General features: G+C 38.2%; 1 protein-coding gene across 10 annotated transcripts in view; it reads left to right on the plus strand.

Moving 5' to 3' along the window:
• Positions 1–22,800, plus strand: part of LOC110462155 (nucleolysin TIAR-like) — a 290,371-nt gene extending 267,571 nt beyond the window's left edge. For 4 of the 10 annotated variants that reach the window (XR_002464240.1, XR_002464245.1, XR_002464248.1 and 1 more), the window contains 8 exons: positions 5,794–5,878; positions 6,208–6,349; positions 8,323–8,519; positions 8,845–8,975; positions 9,594–9,611; positions 12,275–12,344; positions 14,315–14,356; positions 15,717–22,800. Coding sequence is in view for 3 of the 10 variants with exons in the window: in XM_021516014.1 (XP_021371689.1) it covers positions 5,794–5,878; positions 6,208–6,349; positions 8,323–8,519; positions 8,845–8,975; positions 9,594–9,611; positions 14,315–14,319 (578 nt within the window). In the remaining 7 variants the exon portion in view is untranslated. The remainder of the gene's footprint in view (positions 1–5,793; positions 5,879–6,207; positions 6,350–8,322; positions 8,520–8,844; positions 8,976–9,593; positions 9,612–12,274; positions 12,345–14,314; positions 14,357–15,716) is intronic. The other 6 variants (XR_002464241.1, XR_002464243.1, XR_002464244.1 and 3 more) reach the window with 6 other exon arrangements.
• Positions 22,801–24,101: the final 1,301 nt, after the last annotated feature.

Raw genomic sequence — 24,101 nt, forward strand, 5'->3', positions numbered from 1 at the left:
CTAGTGAATAGAGCTGATCAGCTCTAGCTGTATGGAGGTCAGTGGAGCTGTCCTTGACATTGGCTTTTGATTTGAATCAATTTATTAAGAGCATAAAGGGAATTAACTCAAAATTATCTGGAGAATTTCCTGTCAACTGTAGAAACGGTAAATATTATATCACAATGAAAGGATCCACAGAATCTATGGCTCAATCAAATATTGTTAATCACAAGAAGATGTTTTTGTAGAAGTCTTAAAACAATAAAATAATATTTTTTTACAAGTATGATATACATGTAGAAAAAACTAGTCTTTATTTTCAAAAAATTTGGCACATTAACAAAGTCGAAGGCTATCAATTGGCAATTTTTTCTGAAATTCATTCTTGTTTATGTAAGAGGTGATACATGTCATCACAAGCATGATTTTGCATTGTAAATGTCATTATAAATGAAATTAAAAAAATAGAAAAATAACAAATAAACAAAAAATCAACAAACACGTGTTTATGTGCTGAGTCGGAGGTCATGCAACCATGACGGATTGAGCTTTACGTCTCCATAATATGTCTGTCTCTAATACATAGTTCGAAAAACTTAGGAGAAGTTGTAATTAACGATAACGACCTTGTAAGAGTGTCTTCTACATGGTGCTCAGTTATTTACTGTTGTGCTGTACCTGTCTGTTACAACATATCCTAACTTCTTGACTGTCAAGGTCAAATATGTCGGTCTGTGAAGGTCAAATACTTCGGAATATCAAGATTAATTACTTGCATCTCTCAAGGTTGGATACACTCATGGCCGTTAAAGTTGACCACTCATGGCCGTTAAAGTTGACCTCTCATGGCCGTTAAAGTTGACCCCTCATGGCCGTTACAGTTGACCGCTCAAGGCCGTTACAGTTGACCACTAATGGCCGTTAATGTTGACCACCCATGGCCGTTAATGTTGACCACCCATGGCCGTTAATGTTGACCACTCATGGTCCTTAGCCGTTAATGTTGACCACCCATGGCCGTTAATGTTGACCACTCCTGGCCGTTAAAGTTGACCACTCATTGCCGTTAAAGTTGACCACTCATTGCCGTTAAAGTTGACCACTCAAGGCCGTTACTGTTGTCCGCTCATGGCCGTTAATGTTGACCACTCATGGCCGTTAAAGTTGACCACTCATGGCCGTTACAGTTGACCACTCAAGGCCGTTACAGTTGACCACTCATGGCCGTTAATGTTGACCACTCATGGCCGTTAGCCGTTAATGTTGACCACTCATGGCCGTTAAAGTTGACCACTCATGGTCGTTAATGTTGACCACTCATGGCCGTTAAAGTTGACCACTCATGATCAGGTCTATTACAGTTGAATAATAAGGTCAAGGTGACGACCTCTTTCGCCTGAAGATTGAATACACTAGATTGTCAAAGTTGAACAATCAGGTCTGTCAAAGTTGAATTCTACAGTCTTGTCACGGTCAAGTGCATGACGCTTTAGAATTTCTCGACCAATCAAATTACAGGATGACCTGGCCCTGCTTATGCATATCGCATAAGGTAAACACACGAAGGGCCCTTCTGGTGTTTATCGAATATCATTGTATGTATGTACGTTAAGTTACATGTGATTGTGAAATAACAATATAAATTTGAATGACAGGTATTTACATAATTTAGACTATTCGATCGTTATGTGTACTTACTTGTACTCATAAATAAAACATTAATTAGACTTGTCAGTTTAAATACCAGTAAAGATGGAATACACCAATCTGTCAATGTTGAAGGTCTGTCAAGGTCAACCATGCAGGTCTGTGTAAAATATTAAGGTCTTCCAGGGTTGAGGAACTAGCTCTGGGAAACCCAAGTGCTGCTGAAGTTCTTAACCTTATAAAATTGAAAACTAGGGTTTTCTACTTAGGTTTGTCTGATAAACAAGTTGTTATGGAGATGCACATGTGCCTTTGTTGTCTTGCTTGTCCTTTCATTAACTGCAAAAAAGAATCCTTACGATTTGTAGCATTTCTGCATTTCTGAAGTTTCTTGTACAGCGCAATAGATAAGTGCCTAACAAGAGATCATAGCGCTCGTCAGCGTGGTGTTATGTGGATTGTTGCTCGGTTAGTTTGATATGGTTATTTCATTAATTTAATATCGGTAACAGCCTGTTAGGGCAGCAGGCTTATACTGGGCTGGTGGTGGCAGCATGACAGTGAGTCTTAACCCTGTGTCAGTTCACTCCCAGCTCCGTGATAGCAATGATCTACAGGCTGCCACGCTACATAACAATATGTGTACTTTGGATTTCAAATAGATAAATAAATTAGGTTGGCAAATTGTAAAATAAAATTGGACGGGGTAAGAAAATCTGGGCAACAGATGTATGTGAGAAAGCTGATAATGCGTGTATCTGGAGAAGTATAGGCTTGTCTCCAGCTTCTTACTCCGATATAAGTGGCTCTTCTTTCCCGTCAAAATCAATAATTTAGCCCCAAATTTGTCACATGATACTAGCGCGTATAGACAGACAGTTGGAATATTTCTGGGTCTCATGCCTAAAAGATTTGTCATCTCCCTACAGTGTCGTGTCATTGTTTTATTTCCCGTTTGTTTGGTAGGCTGGTGTTGCTGGCTTGAGTCTTGTGGCTGTTAAGGCATTTCCCAGAACGTTATCAAGCGACATCGGGGCAAAGCAGATTGTCATTCGATAAAAACAATCTCAGTTATATTTACACCATTATTCTGATAGAATGTCTCGGGGCAATGACAAAACTGAGGTTGAAAGGAAATTGTATTATTCAATGATATGTGAAACATAAGACATTTGCTGTGGGTCATATTAAATGTAATCCCAAGCTGACAAGACACGCAAAAACAGTGCCTTAAATGGTTTTTGAAATCTCCATAATTTGTGCCGTTTGACACGTGGTATTCAATGAGGTAGGGGCGTCATGTGACTTGTTCGACGAGGCGGAAGGTCTCCGATTCCCTGTTATATTGGTTGTGTTCCAAACATGTAATGATACCATTACTTGATATTTTCCGTACACATTATGAATTTTTATGTCTGATTTGCTTCCGTGTTGGGTTTTTCATTAGATGCTGGTGTACCACGGGCAGTACTGTGGCTGTTGCTGTTCGGGGATCATCTATATCAAATATTTCCAATACATTTCCAAATAAGGAAATTTGGTGGTGATTCTTACCGATCTGAGTATGAAGAGTGATATTGCTTTCTATCACCTATGTAGTAAATAATGTCTTGTTCATCTTATTGGATTGGTAAGAAGTCAACAGAACAGTCAGTGATTGATGTAGCTTGTATAACAACGTTACAGCTCAACTATTAAATTGTAGCTAAGGAGGTGTGATAGTTTTTCGAAATAATTAACTTTAAGATGTTGATAACCGTATTAGTTTCTGTTGTAAATTGAGTTATCAGTTGGTGGGATTAGGCTGTCAAATGTTATCTGCTGATAAGCTGTCATGAACATTCTTGATGTTGGTTACCTGTTGGTATGCATTGAGTGAACGTGTTCTTACTAACCTGTTGGTAGATTTGAGTTACCTGTCATTAATTACCTTTAGTGAGTTACCTGTTTATGAGTCACCTGTTGGTACATATTGAGTTACCTGTCATTATTTACCTTTAGTGAGTTACCTGTTTATGAGTTACCTGTTGGTACATATTGAGTTACCTGTCATTAATTACCTTTAGTGACTTACCTGTTGGTACATATTGAGTTACCTGTCATTAACTACCTTTAGTGAGTTACCTGTTGGTACATATTGAGTTACCTGTCATTAATTACCTTTAGTGAGTTACCTGTTGGTACACATTGAGTTTCCTGTTAATTCTTGGTAAAAAGACATGTGCATGGTTACCTGTTGGTATACAGAAAGACCTTGGGTTATTTCTGGGTAAATAGACCTGCACATGGTTACCTGTTGGTATACAGAGAGACCTTGAGTTATTTCTGGGTAAATCGACATGTACAGGGTTACCTGTTGGTATACAGAAAGACCTTGAGGTATTTTTGGGTAAATAGACATGTACACGGTTACCTTTTGGTATACAGAAAGACCTTGAGTTATTTTTAGGTAGATAGACATGTATATGGTAACCTGTTGGTACACAGAAAGACCTTGAGTTATTTTTTGGTAAATAGACATGTACACGGTTACCTCTTGGGATACAGAAAGACCTTGAGTTATTTTTAGGTAGATAGACATGTATATGGGTACCTGTTGGTAAACAGAAAGACCCTGAGTTATTTTTGGGTAGATAGACATGTACACGGTTACCTGTTGGTGTACAGAAAGACCTTGAGTTATTTTTAGGTAGATAGACATGTATATGGGTACCTGTTGGTAAACAGAAAGTCCTTGAGTTATTTTTGGGTAGATAGACATGTATATGGGTACCTGTTGGTAAACAGAAAGTCCTTGAGTTATTTTTGGGTAGATAGGCATGTATATGGTTACCTGTTGGTATACAGAGAGACCTTGAGTTATTTCTGGGTAGATAGACATGTACACGGTTACCTCTTGGGATACAGAAAGACCTTGAGTTATTTTTTGGTAAATAGACATGTACACGTTTACCTGTTGGTATACAGAAAGACCTTGAGTTATTTTTTGGTAAATAGACATGTACACGGTTACCTGTTGGTGTACAGAAAGACCTTGAGTTATTTCTGGGTAGATAGACATGTATATGGTTACCTGTTGGTAAACAGAAAGACCTTGAGTTATTTTTGGGTAGATAGACATGTATATGGTTACCTGTTGGTACACAGAAAGACCTTGAGTTATTTCTGGGTAAATAGACATGTACACGGTTACCTGTTGGTATACAGAAAGACCTTGAGTTATTTCTTGGTAAATAGACATGTACACGGTTACCTGTTGGTACACAGAAAGACCTTGAGTTATTTCTTGGTAAATAGACATGTACATGGTTACCTGTTGGCAGATGTCAGGTTACATGGCCTCCATGACAGCTTTGAAGAGGTTCTGATCCGTCTGAGTTGTGCATTAGGTGGTCTACACCGAGAGACCTCTGACTTGGTCAAGTAGAATCACTGATGATACCCTAGTAATGGCACACTGCACTAACATCCTTACCGCCTGTGACAATTCTCAAGATCGTACGCTATACTTACAGCCGTAGTTAATACATTACAACAAGGTCTGCATGGTTGAGCGGACTCGTGATACCGTTCGAAGAAATGTTTGGGACAAATCAACTCAGTTGCTCAATTAAAGTTGCTCAAGAAGAAAAACCATGAGAGGAAGACGTTTCAGTGGCAATGTCTAAAATCAATCAGATTTGTCACTAGGCCCTTTGTTTGTCCAAGAAGAAACTGATGGCTAGATATGTACTCAGATTTAACTCATTCTCCCCTGAAGACACATTTGAACTCTTCCAATTTAAAGGTTGGAATAGTTCAATAAAAAAATTCAGGGGTATTTGAGTTAACATATCACCTATACACTTTGTGACCGTTTCTTTTCAATTAAATATAGTGCATCTTCATTCAGGTATCCAATTCCCTAATTACAGCCTGAGTCTGTAAGTTATGTCATAGGTTGTACCGCAGAGGGAAAAAGAATATGTGCAGCATAGTTAACTTATTTTCCACTGAAATTTCATAATGAACTATTCCAATCTTTGCTTTGGATGAGTTCAAATGTGGCTCTAGGGCTGAATGAGTTAAAGCTGGGGGTTATTGTTTTTCCTTTACAAAAAATTCAGTTAAATTGGTATTTGGATTTCGACAATTCATGATTGTGATGTTATTTTTGTCTTGCAGAAGATCTTATACGTCAAACATTCAATACCTACGGCACAATACAAGAAGTTAGAGTATTTAAAGATAAGGGTTATGCTTTCATAAGGTAAGTATACGACACCTTCGATTCCTTGGTCGTTAATTTTCTCCAAATTTATTATCCTCACTTGTATGATCGGGATATATAAGATATATATTTTCAATTTTTTTCACCCTTTTCTGTACATTATTTAAATGCTTCGAGTAACTTCTAACTCATTTTATTTTAAAATGTTGTCGTCTAAGAGTAAATTATTGAGTTATATAAAACCGGATGAGGATCTACCTGTATTTATAACTGGAAAAAGTCTCATTGACAATTCAATTCTCAATTCAAATTAAGAACGGAAAACAAAAAATGTCTTTGTTTTTATTTTATTTCACTTTCTTTTTTAGATTTTCCACAAAAGAAGCAGCTGCTCAAGCAATCTGTTCTGTGCATGGTACTATGGTGAATGACCAACAAGTCAAGTGTTCCTGGGGAAAAGAGTCCAACGACCCTAGTCAGAACAGTACTGGGGGCTCTGCCACACCCCTGGTAAATATCCCGCCCTCTACCTCTCACCCTTTAGTCAGAACAGTACTGGGGGCTCTGCCACACCCCTGGTAAATATCCCACCCTCTACCTCTCACCCTTAAGTCAGAATAGTACTGGGGGCTCTGCCACACTCCTGGTAAATATCCCAACCCTCTACCTCTCACCCTTAAGTCAGCACAGTACTGGGGGCGCTGCCACACCCCTGGTAAATACCCCCCCCTCTACCTCTCACCCTTTAGTCAGAACAGTACTGGGGGCTCTGTCACACCCCTGGTAAATATCCGAACCCCCTACCTCTCACCCTTAAGTCTGAACAGTACTGGGGGCTCTCCCACACCCCTGGTAAATATCCGACCCTCTACCTCTCACCCTTTAGTCAGAACAGTACTGGGGGCGCTGCCACACCCCTGGTAAATACCCCACCCTCTACCTCTCCCCCTTAAGTCAGAACAGTACTGCGGGCTCTGCCACACCCCTGGAAAATATCCCACCCTCTACCTCTCACCCTTTAGTCAGAACAGTACTGGGGGCGCTGCCACTCTCCTGGTAAATATCCCAACCCTCTCCCTCTCACCCTTAAGTCAGACCAGTACTGGGGGCTCTGCCCCACCCCTGGTAAATATCCCCACCCTCTACCTCTCACACTTAAGTCAGAACAGTACTGCGGGCTCTGCCACACCCCTGGTAAATATCCCAACCCTCTACCTCTCACCCTTAAGTCAGAAAGGTGGTCCCTGTGACCGGTCCTAGACAAGGTGGTCCCTGTTACCGGTCCTAGACAAGGTGGTCCTTGTGACCGGTCCTAGACAGGGCAGTCCCTGTGACCACTCCTAGACAAGGTGGTCCCTGTGACCACTCCTAGACATGGAGGTCCCAGTGACCACTCCTAGACAAGGTGTCCCAGTGACTGGTCGTAGACAAGGTTGTGACCACTCCTGGAGATGGCCAGACGGACTTGTACTATATGATGATCTGTCTGTCTACTACACATCAGAATATCTGGTCACCGTCAAACCTGTCAGCTTCCATCATACTCACACAATATCTTCCAGTTTACGAATCTTACTGGAAACGTTATTGATATTTTTTTAAGTTTTGGATCACAGCCAGTACATTTGAAACCTTTCACAGAAATATATTGATTTTCTTTAAAAAAAAAACGATGTTGAGAATAATGGTGTGGATACAATATAAAGCTAACTACCAGTAATGTCCAGTTGTAGAGTGAGTAATGGGGTCCTTGCTAGGGCCAGTAAGGCTTGAGCGTAATTGTTATTGGCCCCACGGTTACTTATGGTGTGAGGAATCGCTCCGATGATGGCTAAATTACAGGCGTTTGATTGATGGTGTCATCAGACTACCCCCACTGGCTTCACAACTTTTGTCACGATTTGTTCCGATAAGTACAAGAGCGGCGTCCAGACTACGCGTGTACTGGCGGCGTCCAGACTACACGTGTACTGGCGGCGACCTGGCTACTCTTAAAAATGGCTTCTGAAATCACCTCGTTTGTTGGCTAATATCTACTATTATACTTCGTAGGTTTTACACGATACGGCTGCACAGTAAACTGTATATTTGTGAGTCGTAGTTATTTTCTTGGAGGAGTTTCATTTGCTGCTGCTTTTGAAATATAATTAATACAAGAATGTTTTGGTTGAAAATGCAAAGTCGGAAAGACAGATTTATGCTAATATTTGGTTACTAGCGATTATTTGTTACGGAAAAATGTCTGACCGTCTTGATCACTAGGCCTCCACAACTAGGTCGCGGTTTGGAGACCTACATAGGCAGTCGCCAGGTACTGGCCGCAGGTCCATGGTTTACTCCGGGTATTTCGGCTTTCTTCCACCATCAAAAGTTGGCCTTTAAATGACTGTAGTTATTTATAAGATGTAAAACACAAACAAACTGAAGATAGTGAGTACTTATCTCTGATGTTGTATTTGACAATGTAAATATGTCGTCCACAGCCCACACAGAACAGTCCCGCCCAGCAGAGTCCACAGCAGCAGTACTCCACAAGCTCGCCCTCATCTTACTCCCCATACTTCAACATGGGCTACTACTTCCCAGGGGCCGCCGCCTATCAGAACATGGCACAGGGCAGCTACATGCAGGCTGGAGGTATTAACCAGTGGCCTGCAGGCTACAACTACCAGACATACAGGTAGGTCAAGGTCATAGCAGATCTCAGGTAGGTCAGTTGGTAGTTACCAATCCAAAGTAGGTCAAGGTTACACGACAATTGGACTCGCATTAGGTCGAGGCAGAGGTCATAGGTCATACTAATTCACTTCCAAGAAAATGTAGAAGGATAAAATAAAGGTCAAGGTCACAAGGTCACAAGGTTGACATTCCACAGAAAATTTAAAAGTAGTCATGTATTAGTTTTCTGAAAAATAAGATATGATTAACAAAATATCCTGTATCTACTCGAATTTATTCTGGTTGCGATGGTAACTGAATGTTTATGTTGGTTGCCATGATTACAGTATGCCGACGACAGCTGTCCAGCAGTGGGGACAGGTCCAGATGCAACCGGGCCAACAGCAGCAGTTCAACGGCCAGCAACCCGGCATGATGGGATACCCAATGCAGCAAGGTACATCCCATAATATCCGGGGTCTGTTTTCTTCTTTAGGCCACAGCATGTACAGTGAAACCTATCTAAACTGAACAAGCACCAGAACGACATTGATTGTCAGTCGACATGGTTACTAGACAACTGGGTTTACACACAGTTTAGATACGTTACACTGTATTATCAAGTATTTCATTTCTCTTATGTATCAATATTTTGTTTCTTCCATTTCTCTTTTTAATCATTTTGCATGACATTTTAGATTTGACTCATAATTTATTTCTAGGGAGGGATTTAAACCCTAACAACTAAAACTATTCAGTACTTTGCACTCTTAGATATACCGATAACAGTCCATTTCCTATGCAGTTGTTCTGCACTTCTCGTGTAGCGTACTGATGCCCGTAAAAAGAGCTTGGTCTTTGTGGCTTTGCATTGCTCTATCACTCTTTAAAGTGTTCTAGCAATCTTGAGCATTTCTAATACTCTAATGCTTGGCACTCTTTAAAGAGGGGTGACTTTTTGAAACAAGTTTTTATTGAGAATATATCTTGTATGATAGAAATTGCACCACAGCACTAATTACTGATACCGTTAGTGTTTGTTTATCAACTAAGATGTCCAGTATGTTGCTTTACGGACGATTTATGTGAATTTCAGATGAAGGCGTGGAAACAGGTCAATAAAAGTGTTTAGTTTGTATATCCATGTGTGGTGGGGCAAAAGCTAGTTCTCTCCCTTGCATGGTGGAATAAAAATAGGAAAAACTGGAGTTGATATAAATGTCAATATTTTGTAAAACGATTGAAGATTTGTTTATAAAAATTTAGAATTTTTCGAACAATGTGTGAATGCAAGGGAGAAATCTGCCAGAATGCCTGTTAATTTTAATCCTGTATATATACAACCTAGTATATCATAGCAATATATATTCTGTGTATCAATCATAGCTAGGGCAGCACAAGGAATGCAAAATTAAACATGGGCACAAATTAACAGTTTCAAATGTCGAAATGATTTTCAAAACATTTTGAAATATTATTCATGGATTTTTTTATATAAATTTATGGATTGATTTTCAAAAAAAAAAAGTAAAGTGGCAGTTGTAATTTCATGAAAGATGATGGTACTCTGTTTAAACAACACTGAATTGAACAAGTTGAAGGAAATTAAAATATCCTATTTCATAGAATGATACTGGTAGATAGAGGATAAGGGTGGGAGTTGTATGTGCAAATTAGAAAAACATTCAAAAATAAACATGTACTAGACTACGCAGAAATGATTGATTAAATGTACCTTCCAAAACATAGGGGAAGAATCGTTTTTGTGCAATTCATGAAAATTAAATGCAGATAAGATGGATGCTTAGCATTGTGGGAAGGGACAGGTGCATGCTGGGTACAATATATCAGGCTAGTGTGACCTGCTGCTAACATGTACGGGGTCAAAGGTTGGAAATATTGCCCTGCCCACTCCATGTTGATGTGTAGATTTCCCGCCCCTGACCCCACCCCCCTTTCTCCTGAATCTGTCACAGTCTGCAGCTGTCTGTATGCTGTCTGTATATGGTTGTGTTGGACTCCGCCCTCAAGTACTCAGTTCATCGTCACGGAAACACATTCCCAGCTATTACAGATATAATTTACTAGGCTCATTATATTCATATCTTTCAAAATATTCTCTTTCAATGCTTTCTAAGGACAATTGGAACGTCGGCAACATAATACTTACTGCATATTAAAGACTAACATATTTACTGATTCACCCCTGAAATGTTATAATGAACTATTCTAACTTTTACAATTGGAAGAGTTCAAATGTGTCTTCAGGGGTGAATGAGTTCATTAAAATTTGTCTGCGTTTCAAATTAAGACATCAATTATATTTACACTTATCTATTTATTGCCTTTGGGTTTTTTTCGCTTTAAAATTATTATTTTTTTATTTCCATATTTTTTTCTTAAATTTAAACAATATCCCCTACCACGGCTTCTTCCAAATCTGCTGTGATGCATGTTTGATGATGAGCTGAGAAACCTTTGGGTACAGTCATTTGTTTCTGTGTGACGATCACTTTCAGCTTGTTTGCCTCGTGTTTTTGTGTGCATCTCTTTAAATTAATTAATGGTTTTTTGTCTTTTCCAAACTAAATCATTCCTGATTGTTTTTACTACTCACAGGTATGTGTTGGTCCTTTGTCGATGAAATGAACAAAATTCCATTATATATCACATATTTATTACCTTTTTTGATATTTTGAAACTTTCTGCTCGTTTTAGCTGAATATATAATCGGAATTTATTTTAATGTTTCTGACAAATCTGTAGCCATTTTGTATAGATATTAATTTAGGTTGGATTTTTGTGATACATGTAGTTGTGGAAATCGTCGGATAAAATCCTCCACACCATCCCTAGGCTTGAGTTTCCGTGTTTTTTCTCGCGTTAACTTCTGCTAGTAGGTAGTCATGACTTTAGCTGTTTCATAGATCATTACATTATTTTTGAATGTATTGGCTTGCACAAAATATTACTCTATAAGTTTTAAGACTTTCTGCTAATAATTTCTTTCCCAAGAAATCTACATCTAGACATAATCTAATCCAAATGCTCCAGGTCCGGGGGAAAATGGACGGAAAACTAACACTCTGAGAATTGGGCTCCTTCTTTTGCCGGAAAGACAAAAATTAACGCTCTGCACTCTACTATAAATTTTGGGATCTCAAAAAGCTGGACTTGTGACGTAGTCTTTATATTACTGGGATATCCAAGGGTATATGTCTGTATCTCATTTCTAAGGGCTGGATTCTTACACGCTCCGACATTTGTCACCATCAGATATCAGTTGTTCAGTGTGTGACATCAGCACTTCAGTTGTTCTCCGCGGTTTAGTCTTCGATCACTTTGAAATGGATGTTAAATGTTTGTACCCGTTAATATACCCAGGAGTGGCTCAGACGAAAGATGGGTTGACTTTGATGGAAAAGACAAAATTCATTTGCTAGCATTAATGTACAAGGTGATATTTCTCCAACATTGATATCATGTTGACATCAGAAAATGTTGACATTTGTTATTGTTGATCTTATGTTGACATCAGTCTGTTGAAAATGTGTAGACGCTAACTTACAACTTGTACACGTTAACATATAGCTGGTTTCTGTTAACGTTGACATGAACTTTAATGTCAATATGTTGAGGTGTAGCTGATGTTGTGTTGACATAAATGTAACGTTGACATCTCGTCACACCAACACTGTTGGTGTTACGACCTGTTGACATCCCCAGCACTCCACATGTATGAGGCTTGAGGTAGTATTTCCCTATCTCTTGGGGCAGGTGTCGGCGGAATGATGGCCCTTAATTATCTCAAGTCCGCTCCGTGACGAGACCGCGCACCGAGACCAGGGTGAGTTGGACTTTTATGGCCAACTTTTCCGATATTTTGTCTGTCTTTTAACTCCTGCACTGCAGTTTTATTTTTACTCTTTTGTTTTTTTCATTTTATTCTTTTTTGGATCTACCTCTTTTTTTATTTTTATTTTTTATTTATACTAAATATCCAATCTAAATTCATCTTAAGATTTCTTAACATTCTTACAAGATCTTTCTACATTATGCATGAACTCTTTGTAGCTCTGAACTCTGAATCTGTACTTTTGGTGAAATTGTAGGCCCATTGAAACAAAAATCGTAAGCTTGATACATGTTGAGGTAGTCGGACGCATATACAAGTGTGGTACAGTAGGTGTAGACTAGGTGTTTTGCTAGGCTAGTTTGAGTTTGGATTGAAAAACAATTGGAATTCATTTCATCAGCAAAAACATAACAAAAATAACCCAACCCTGTATGGCTCTGAGAAACTATCATATGATCTGCATATATATATATATCCTGTTATGTCCGAGTGTTCCTTTTATAATAATCATATCTGTGAAGATTGCATGTCACTATATTCTGGTAGCTACAATATACTCCAGGGAAAACCGTTACATGTTCCTAACATGACACGTGTGTACTGTCTATTGGTGGGTTGCTACGATATACTCTAGAGAAAACCGTTACATGTTCCTAACATGACACGTGTGTACTGTCTATTGGTGGGTTTTAGTTTTATTGACATAGTAATTATAAATTCCTAAAAAATGTGGTTTTTGTAGTGCTCCAGGCACTGTTTATCATAAGCATTGTAAACCGTGTAATGTTCGAATGTTCAATTATTTATTTAGACAAAGTTGTAAAGGTCAATGTTTGTGTAAATTTATTGATATGTAAAGATATTTATATAGTTATGAGGTTATAAAGTGTAAAGTTTATGTAAATTTATTGACACTGATCATTCACTATTGACGCAGACCATTCACCCTATAAGACATGTAATATTTATGTGTAAAGTTAGTTATATATAGACAAGGTTATAAAGTGTAATGATTGTGTATAAAGTAATTGACACAGACCATTCACCCTATAAGACATGTAATATTTATGTGTAAAGTTATTTATATAGACAACATTGTCAAGTGTAATGATTGTGTATAAAGTAATTGACACAGACCATTCGCCAAATAAAGCATGTTATGCTTATGCAAAAAAGTTACTGACAAATACTGTTAGCCTTAAGATGTGTGTTATGTTTAAGCACAAACTAATTGAGACTTACTTGTTAGCCCTACAAAGCATGTATTATTAATGCGTAAACTTATTGACCCAGATTTTAACTCTGTAAAGCATGTTATGTGTAAAGTACTGACTCAGACCCTAAGACGTATATATAGTTGGAAATATTTACACATGACCGTAACGACCTGAACCGTTACCCCAACGTTTTTATAACCTTAATCACGTAAACACTATTAAATTTGTAACGCTCATGTTAATGACATCAGAAATAGTTTTGATTTATTTCAGATTTTCGGTTTCATTACGATACTTCTATATTTTGTTTTGATTTTAACACACGGCTGATTTATACATATCTACATCTGTCTGTTATCACAACACCGCACCAGTAAACACTGGGTTACCTCCCTATATCCATCGCCTGATTCATCAAAATGTTTTAAAAGAATTTTTATTTCATAGTTAATTTGAGTTTTGTGTAAGGTTTATATACATTACCTCAGTGTAACATGCTTGTTTTCGAACAGTCGTTTAAGTTCTTCAATAATTTCACCCAAAGCTGAATGAGACTTTTTGAGAATCTTTTAATTAATGTAAGGCTCCAAATTCTGAAAAAGAAAATTTGCGTTCTGTAAACAAGAGATAAAAAGTTCTTTTAATGAATCAGGCTTGGACAAAATTTGGTTTTTATGTATTTTTATTGTGTTGTTGGCTGCCTGTATGTCTGTAATTTTAATTTAGTTTTTGTTTCTGCTGCAGAATGATGGGAGGACAGAGGGTGGATACCAGAGTTAGATTAAAGTAGGTGTTGCGTTGCCTTGCGCATGTCGCACTTGGGTTTGGAAACTGAGTTCAAGGTGTATTGTCATCCTATTGTGTCCCGGTCACAGCTAGATACAGAGGGAACAGCGCTACTGTCATTTCATCTACTAGTCATAGCTATGTACCCATCACAGCTAGATACAGGGGGAACAGTGCTAATGACATTTCATCTACAAGTCATAGCTATGTACCCATCACAGCTAGATACAAGGGGAACAGTGCTAATGTCATATCATCTACAAGTCATAGCTATGTACCCATCACAGCTAGTTACAGGGGGAACAGTGCTAATGTCATTTCATCTACAAGTCATAGCTATGTACCCATCACAGCTAGATACAGGGGGAACAGCGCTAATGTCATTTCATCTACAAGTCAAAGTTATGTACCCATCACAGCTAGATACAGGGGGAACAGTGCTAATGTCATTTCATCTACAAGTCATAGCTATGTACCCATCACAGCTAGATACAGGGGGAACAGTGCCAATATCATATCATCTACAAGTCATAGCTATGTACCCATCACAGCTAGATTCAGGGGGAACAGCGCTAATGTCATTTCATTTACAAGTCATAGCTATGTACCCATCACAACTAGATACAGGGGGAACAGTGCCAATATCATATCATCTACAAGTCATAGCTATGTAACCATCACAGCTAGATACAGGGGGAACAGTGCTAATGTCATTTCATCTACAAGTCATAGCTATGTACCCATCACAGCTAGATCCAGGGGGGAACAGCGCTAATGTCATTTCATCTACAAGTCATAGCTATGTACCCATCACAGCTAGATACAGGGGGCACTGTGCTAATGTCATTTCATTTTCGATGAAGCCTCGCACATGGGAGTGGGGTATCCAATCAAGAAAGGGTTCCTAGCTTGGCGTGATTTTTTTCACTGCTCTCATTTGAGGAGCTTTGAATTCTATTTTGAAGCTCTGACTGGGTGGCCTCAAGATGACAATTGAATTTCCACGGAATATAACAGTTCTATCATTTACTCAGTTATTACGATATTGAGAAATCTGAAAGCATGTTGATTCAGAAATGCTCATATTCACAATTAGGACTTTGTTTTTTTGTATATCCTTTTTTATTGAGACTGCTGTTAATTTGCCTTGATTTAAGTTTTCCAATTTATTTATTTTTACAATTACCTTAAGATTCATATCCTGATTTTTCTGTTCTGAAAACTGAAGTTACTAGGTCTATAATGCATTTATAATCTGTAGGCGTATCACCTCATTTCTGGTATTGACCATCAACACAATTCCCCTTTCACCAATTGGTTGCATCAGATATTACAAGAACTGTTTTCTGATATGTTTTAGGATTCCAGCAAGCTCAGTGATCATGACTTACCACGTTCCATCTGCCATCAACTGCCACGCGTCATCCCTGGTCGTATTCGGCTGATCCTGGTCGTGGCACCCCATCCCGCACTACTACCTTATACTGCTGGAGGCTGTTTACGCAGTCTGTGATGTGTCCTTCGCGGGAAGGAAAAGCTAACAGCACAGAAAGCAACTTCAGCTCAAATATTTCATTATCTATTGTATCATGTTTATCTAGTACAGTTATCTATCTGTTCCATATAAAAACTTAAATAGAAATGTTACTTTTAAGTTTTTACATGGACTTGAAGTTTGGTAAACGAATAAAAGTATTTAACCTGTAATTTCTTTTAAATAACAATTTCTAAATAAATCCTGTAGGCAACATTCTTTTTGACATGTTTTAGGGACCGAATATTTCAAGTAGAAACAGGATGACAGTTTTGAGGGGGTTGAAAAAGGAGAATTTTATGATTGATTTTGGCAGAAGTTGCTGACTGTACTTTAAGCATAACCATCTCATCAACTTTGTACATAGATGTATGTTATACCATGTAGAGGTTTATAATGAGGCTGGTGTTCAGGATACAGGTTCTCATTGAGCGGAGATGCAACGGTTGTGGCATCTTGTTGTGTATTACAACCTCGGCTGTGGCATCTTTCATATTGCATCTGTGTATACCATGGCTCATAGCTTCAGCTCAAGTTATACTGACAAAATTCAAAACACTGCTGTCTCATATTCCAGGAAAAGATATTTTATTGCTTGTACCAGAATCACATGGAAAAGATATCAAATATCCTACAGTGTAACTTCTCGCTGTTGATTTGGGTTGTACGGAAAAGGAAGAGTGTCTGAGTTAATTTATAAGCTGACAACTGTTGTCTGTAAGTTAATTTATTGACTCACAGCTGGTGTCTATGAGTTAATTTATTGACTCACAACTGTTGTCTGTGAGTTAATTTATTGACTCACAACTGGTGTCTATGAGTTAATTTATTGACTCGCAACTGTTGTCTGTAAGTTAATTTATTGACTCGCAACTGTTGTCTGTGAGTTAATTTATGAACTCTCAACTGTTGTCTGCAACCCTTTCAGCCCAATGCAACTTTAGTAGACTCTTCCATGTATTGATCTGGATAAGTTCATTATGGTTTACATTGGTAAAAGGGTTAACTCACAACTGTTGTTTATCAGTTAATTTATTAACTCGCAACTGTTTATCAGTTAATTGATTTACTCACAACTGTTGTTTATCAGTTAATTGATTAACTCACATCTTTGAAATCATACAACTGATTTCTGTAAAAGCTTTGAAAGCTTGCTACTTAGGTCTGGAAGTTATTCACAACAACAGAGGGAGCTAGGAGCTTTGGTTGGCGCAGTAACCTCCGCTGTATTGAGCCACGTCGTTGTGGGTGTAACCGGGGAGGAGGAAGGCTGTATAACGGTGTTCTTCTCATGAAGTTCCTAATGATTATATATATATTGTGTGATCCTAGCTGTCCGTCAGATCTAAGGTTCGTGGAATCCGGCAGTGTACCAGATCAGCGATTTGTCGGACTTGTTGGTCCTGTCAGATCAGCTGAATCGTCGGATCATCAATTCATGGGATTATTGGGTGCGACGGATCAGCCATTGTCCTTGTAGATATTGTACCAATACTAATATAAAAATGGATGGTTAATGATTATGTATCAGAAGGTATATCAATTCTGAATCAATGCTCATGATGTATTTATTATATATAGTGAGGCTGTGTAAGCGAGAGATCACTTTGTCTGGCACCACTAGGGGGCACTGTCTGTATTGCCATCACTAGAGGGCAGCACTTGTGGTGTTGCTGCTATCTGGCGATATGTGATTTACTCCATGCGAGTCTGAAAACTGTTGCTGTAAAACTTGTTTCCCCTCAGTTACAGTTTGTGAGTATATGGCGAGTACAACGTATATAACCCTCAGCTTTGGGTTCACAAGTATGATTGAGTCAAGAAAACTATAAATAGATGTTCAGTTGTATATTGCGTGACGTTAGAAGATCAGATTTTTATTGTTTTTATATGTGGGAGTGTGAATGATTTAAATGTGTATACGATGACAATGTACTGATTTTATATGAGATCATGCACTGAGTTTGACTAGGATGTTTCTAATGAATGAATTATTTTTCATTTTATTATATATGATAAATGTTGCAGTTGTTGAAAATGGTATATTATGATGATTATTATTATTATTGGTGTCCAAGGAAAGACAAGTATTAACAGCTACGTATGAATAAATTATTTATACATTTTTTCACCAGATTCCGACAGGGAGTTATGGTTGACAATATTTACTGTCATCATGTATCTATAGCATCAAGTTTATGTTCTGTTTTATTTGTACAATGTTAATTGTGTAAAAAAAAAAGTTTTTTAAGACGTGAGAACATTTCGTTACGCCAAATATGGCTGCTGCAATGCGTATATTTTGATACAAGGGGTATTGTAGACTATTAGATACAGGTTTGGTAGCGCTGAATGGTTATTTATCACTGCTAGTAAGATGTGTTGTTGTACATAGGAAATCATTAACTAGTTAGTTGGGACCTCCCGTCGTCATACGTCGTCATTGTTAGGTTGGGAAGCCCTCGTGTCATACCTCGTCATGGTTACATGGGAAGCCCCTGTGTCATATGTTGTCATGATTACTCACCTGAGGGCACCTCCCCCGGGGTGTCTGGGAGTTCCTCTCATCACATCGGTGTGGTTCATCATTCTGGGCTGTCGTTGTGTCGTGGCTTTGTCATCATGGTCGTCCTACGTCGTGGTACGTGGTTTGTGTGAAGCGTCGGTGATCTGTGTCGTTGTGGCGCTACCAGGCCGCTGGCCTGACATGGAGTGTTGTTGTTGTAACATAGAAATATATCCCAGGATTGCCTAGGTCTATATCCAGATGTGTTCTATTTTATGTATATAACAGGAAGTGATTGTAAAAAACAACATGGACAAGTCTGGGCCAACACCGTTCATACATGGGGTCATTTTAGTCATTCTTAACTGTTAGGGATCCCTGTCCCACTGTAGTCTAACCAGGAGAAAGAAATCCATTTTAGATTTTCATACACACAGTAAAACTCCGTAATTTAGTTTTGAATATGAATGAAGCATGACTTGGCCATTTAACTACCACTGACCAGGTAGGCTAATTGGTTTGTGTGACCGTTTTGTAATCTGAGGATCTGGGTTGGAATCCCAGCCTGGCCAAGTGGCAATTTGTACTCTCAGAACACTGCTGTGATTTATTTTGTTAGTAAAGTTCATTTTCATTCTCCCGTATTAAATGTTCTGTGAGGTATGGATTTCCAGAAATAGTTCATTAAAGCTGTTGTCATGCTGGTGAAAAAAGTTTCCATTTCATTGTCGTCCGTTGTCCAGGGATCCCAAACAGACATGTCAACCGTGATATATAGACATTAGTGTATTACAGAAACTGTACTTACGTGCTGCTACCAGGAGTCCCAAGCCTCCTAAAGTTGCTAAGCAAATATGCAAAATTAGGTGGAGTAGTGATAGTGTGCCATAGTGTGTTGTAGGCAACCCAAATGTGCCATTTTAAAACATAAACGCCATCAGCTGTTTGGTACCACTAGATATGTTCTGTAGTCAAGGTTGTGGCCTTGGTATCCGATGATAAAGGTCATGACCTTTGTGTCCTGATGTTAAATTAAAGGTTATAAATTTTACAACCTGAAGATAAAGGTCATGACATTGGTATACTGATGTAAAAGGTCATGACCTTTGCATCATGATGATAAAGGTCATGACCTTTGATATCCAGGAGAGGATATAGGTTAGGAGTTAGTCCCCAGATCACCACTTCCTATATGTTATATATGGAGTGGAGGTTTAAACTCAAATTGCTTGGTGGTTTTAGGGCCTGATTACAGTTACAGTTCAAAGGTTGATTACAGTTACAGTTCAAAGGTTGATAACAACAATTTGTAACTTAAAAAGATTCCAGGTAGTTATTTGTGCCCCTGAATCCCCTTCTGGTGTCAACCATTACCAGTCTAAGCTATAACTAAACATATTTTCCTATAGAAGAAAGGACGTTTCAAATGAGAAATATTTGACCCGAGCACTGTGTTGATCTCATCATTTCTGTGATACATAAGCCTGTGACGGCCTAGACTTTTCCATGTGAGAACACATCAGTCATATGTACATAAACATCAGTGGGAGTGCCCCTGTGGGGTGTGGATGGGGGGGATGTCATCAGTATTGTTCTCGTAGTAGTCATCATGTTTATACAGGTGTTAGATATGTCAGCCATACCAAACTCATAGCACATACAGGTCCACCATACTGTAGTTTTACTGGTCAGAAAATCAGATACATTTAATGTAGAAAAAAACCCGATAAAACTTCACATTTAATTTTATAGGAAGTCTCAGATATTCTGATTCCACTTACAGACTTGTTTTGACAAGGTACTAGAATTTAGTCTCTGTTCAAATCCAGCCAGTACCAGCAGACATCTTCAGACTAGTAACAGAGAGGGGCAAAGCTTTCTGTTAGCTGTGATAGAGACCTGTCCTTATACTTAAGCTAGTCCCTTTAGGCTAAAGTTTGTGTTTGATGTTGGAGGTGTTGATTGTTTCGTAAGATGATTATACCGATTTGATCAAACTCACCTTTACGTTTAATCAGTGTTTTTACCAATCCGTTTAGCTGAAATGATTTTCTTCGACAGAATTTTTTGAGGATGAATTTGGTGTGAGCAGATGATGGCCTAAGCATAGAGTCGTTAGTGTGAAGAGCTTGTGTAGTGGTGTTAGGGGGTTGTCGTCATCGTGTTTTATACTTTATACGAAAAAAATCAGCTCAACTTTCTATGGGGTTAGTAGTGTTTTATGATTAGAGATATATTGTATAATTACTGCGACAGTTCACAGCGCTTAATCTTCGGTCAGGCCGACTGTTTCTCAGGGCTACAGAGGCGGGGGATTTTTACCCTTCAGATTGTTCATAACGCTCCAGTCTTGTGCAGGTAATATGACAGACATTTTGAAAGAAAAAATATCCTGATAAGAATACAATATTTTGGTGTTTTGCCAGAGTTTTTACCTCATTTTATAGATTTCAAAAATACCAGCAAACTTTGCTGTATGTTACAAAACTCCCCCATTTATGACCATTCATATTATTCTATGGAATTATGTAAAAGGATTAAGCACATTTTGTATCTCTGTCATTTCAACTGCAGTGTAAACTTTGTGACTCCCCTTTAAATGATACCTGTATGAAAAGGATACCAGTGTCATTGAACAGTTGTTAAATACAACGTTGTTGACCCTCACTCTCAGATCATGTTACTCCTACAGGGCGAAATGCTACTACAAAATGTGTATCTAAACAATGTGAAATGTAAATAAATGTTATTGCTAGTCCAAACCAGACTGTTGTAGATGATCAGCGTAATTAATTGTTAATCTGAGTGTGTCATTATATCATTTATCATTATGTGTCGGAAACCTCGATCCAACTGTTTTGTAGGGTGTGTTAAGACGGAAATGTGTTGTTTTTTTTTCCAGCTGTAAGCAACAAGACTGAATTTTGTTTTTAACGTTTTAACAGTAAACGAATCTGCTCAGTATCATTCGGTATGTACACATTAGCCGACCCCGAGATTATATTATAAACCAGTTTTAGACTTTGTCCAAATTTCAGATGTTATAAGGCATAGACATATACATGTTTGTATAAATAGGTATGATAAAAATCAGCCTGAATTTCTTAAAATTACAGACATGCAAATTCACATTTTGATGTGGGAAATTAAATTAAAGATATGAAATATGAAATTTAACAGCATTCCAATTTGGACTTGAGTCTTAATTATTTTATGGTTTTGGAGTCTGGTCTGTAAAACCCTCAATATAGCCCCAAGTGTGAAGAGGTTAGCCCCGCAGTTGGAGGTGAAACACATGCCCTTGTTAGAATGTGTACATACAATGTAATTTATGCAGTATCGTCATGTAGATAACTCAGTATACAGTTAGTTAATGTACCGCACTGTCCCTCTCCCAGTCAAACTTGTGTGTCCCTTAAACCCAACAGCCTGGAATTGACCTTCACCTTGACTGAATCCTTTTTTACTCCTAGTTACGTCAAACAAACAACCCTAAGTTGATACCAAATCTCATAAAGATAGTTTGATAAATGTGACATTTTTTTGTTATATGAATTTAAATTAGATATTTTAGTATAAAGGTTGGGTGTTAAGACATACAAAAGATCGGTCCAAGTTATTGACCGAATGCTTAAAGACAAATATATGAACTGACCACGTATATGGACACACAGGTTTGACCACGAACGGCAGTGTGGATCTAACCATCAAACTCATAATTTATGACAATTATCCATAGGACCAGTCTGTGTCATATACAGAAATCATTTTAACCGGGAGGCCTGGTGCTTCAAAACATTTGTACATAGAGGAAGGAGCTGGGCTGAATTATCTCCCTTCCCACTTCCATTGCCTGACAGATAAGAGGTCTGATGAGAAGTAAATTGGAATTATAAAAATAATGAAAAATGGAAAGTTTATACTGACATTGCAGCATGTGTCGATTTCTACCAACAATTGCTGAAAAGTTAATGAAATTTGTATTGGAAAAAATGTCAATCTCTTGTCAAGTATCAGAGTAGTATTAGGAGCAGGGAGATAACTCTGTCACATCTGCTGTATAGATCCGGGGATGTTGTTTCCTCATCACTGATAATAGGCAGACCCTCCAGACTGCCAAGGAGGAGTGTTTGGACCCTCCTCACTCACAACAGGGACGGTTCATGATCAGTCCCTCACTGTGAAGGGAAGTATTCAGACCCTCCTCACTCACAACAGGGACGGTTCAGTCCCTCCTCACAAAGAAGGGAGATAATTTGGACCCTTGTGACAGGGACAGTCTAGTTCAATTATGTACACTCATTATCATATGTCCAGTTCATTTTGTGTTTGATATCAGAACGGTGTAGTCCGCTCTGCTCATTGTACCACAGCAAAAACAAAAATAAAAGCATGGGAAGTCGACGTTGGTGTTCGTTTTATCATTAAATACTTACTGAAAATAGCTGTGGTGGAAAGATATACACAACTTATATAAGATTTATTCATGTCAGATAATTGACATTTGGGGTAAGAAACACCGGTTACATTTCGATTCTCAAAAATGGATTTCCTACGCCAGATCATGGAAGAGGAAAAGTCTACAGTACAAGTATATCACGTCATACAATGTATTGCCTATTTACATAAGAGTGTTACTTAATAGTTTGTGCAAAGAACATTGCATACACTTGATTGAATAACGTTCTCAAGAGTTTTAATAATTGTGAAGTGTGATAAAGTCATTGTGTATAAATATTGAAAAAAGTCTTATAGAAACATAAAACAATACTGAAATAGTTGATATTACATAAATGGAATGTTAATAAGACAATTTTGGCACCAAGTATACCCAAAAGGCATTAATCACAATATACAGTGAAATTAGACAGAAAAAAATCCATTGTTTTAATGAAAATTCCAAGGCTTTAGAAGGGTTCCTGAAGTAAAGAATCCACGATGGTATAAATAAAAACAATTTAAACCGAGTGAGATTACATGGTCAGTAAAGATAATTAATAATATTTTTGATACGTAGAAACAGAAGTTGAAGTTGACATATCGCGAATCGGTAAAATAAAAAAAATAGGAAAATTTGTGCATATATAAAAGAAAGAAAACTCTAAACACAAAGAACTGATCCAGAAAGGCGTTGACAACACAAGGGATCTAAACACAAAGAACTGATCCAGAAAGACGTTGACAACACAAGGACTCTAAACACAAAGAACTGATCCAGAAAAACGTAGACAACACAAGGACTCTAAACACAAAGAACTGATCCAGAAAGGCGTTGACAACACAAGGACTCTAAACACAAAGAACCGATCCAGAAAAACGTAGACAAAACAAGGGATCTAAACACAAAGAACTGATCCAGAAAAACGTAGACTGAATGAATGCGACCAAATATGATCGATATCCATGGCATAGTTCTACAGAAGAAGTAATATAGCAATATAGCCAAATTGCCCCCTTTTGGCCTCGCCCCTCAGCGCCACCATTTGTACAATTTTGAATCTCCACCACCTAGGGATGCTTCCAGTCAAATATGGTTGATATCCATCTCTTAGTTCAAGAAAAGTCGCTTAAAGCAGTCTAGCCAAATAACCCTTTTTGGCCCGCCCCTCAGCCCCCTGGGGGGTCAGCCACACCATTTGTACAATTTTGAATCCCTGCCTCCCATGAATACTTTTGATCAAATATGATTGATATCCAGTACAGAG

Source organism: Mizuhopecten yessoensis, unplaced genomic scaffold (assembly GCF_002113885.1).
Source record: "Mizuhopecten yessoensis strain PY_sf001 unplaced genomic scaffold, ASM211388v2 scaffold1429, whole genome shotgun sequence".
In the NCBI taxonomy this organism is placed as follows: Eukaryota; Metazoa; Mollusca; class Bivalvia; order Pectinida; family Pectinidae; genus Mizuhopecten; species Mizuhopecten yessoensis.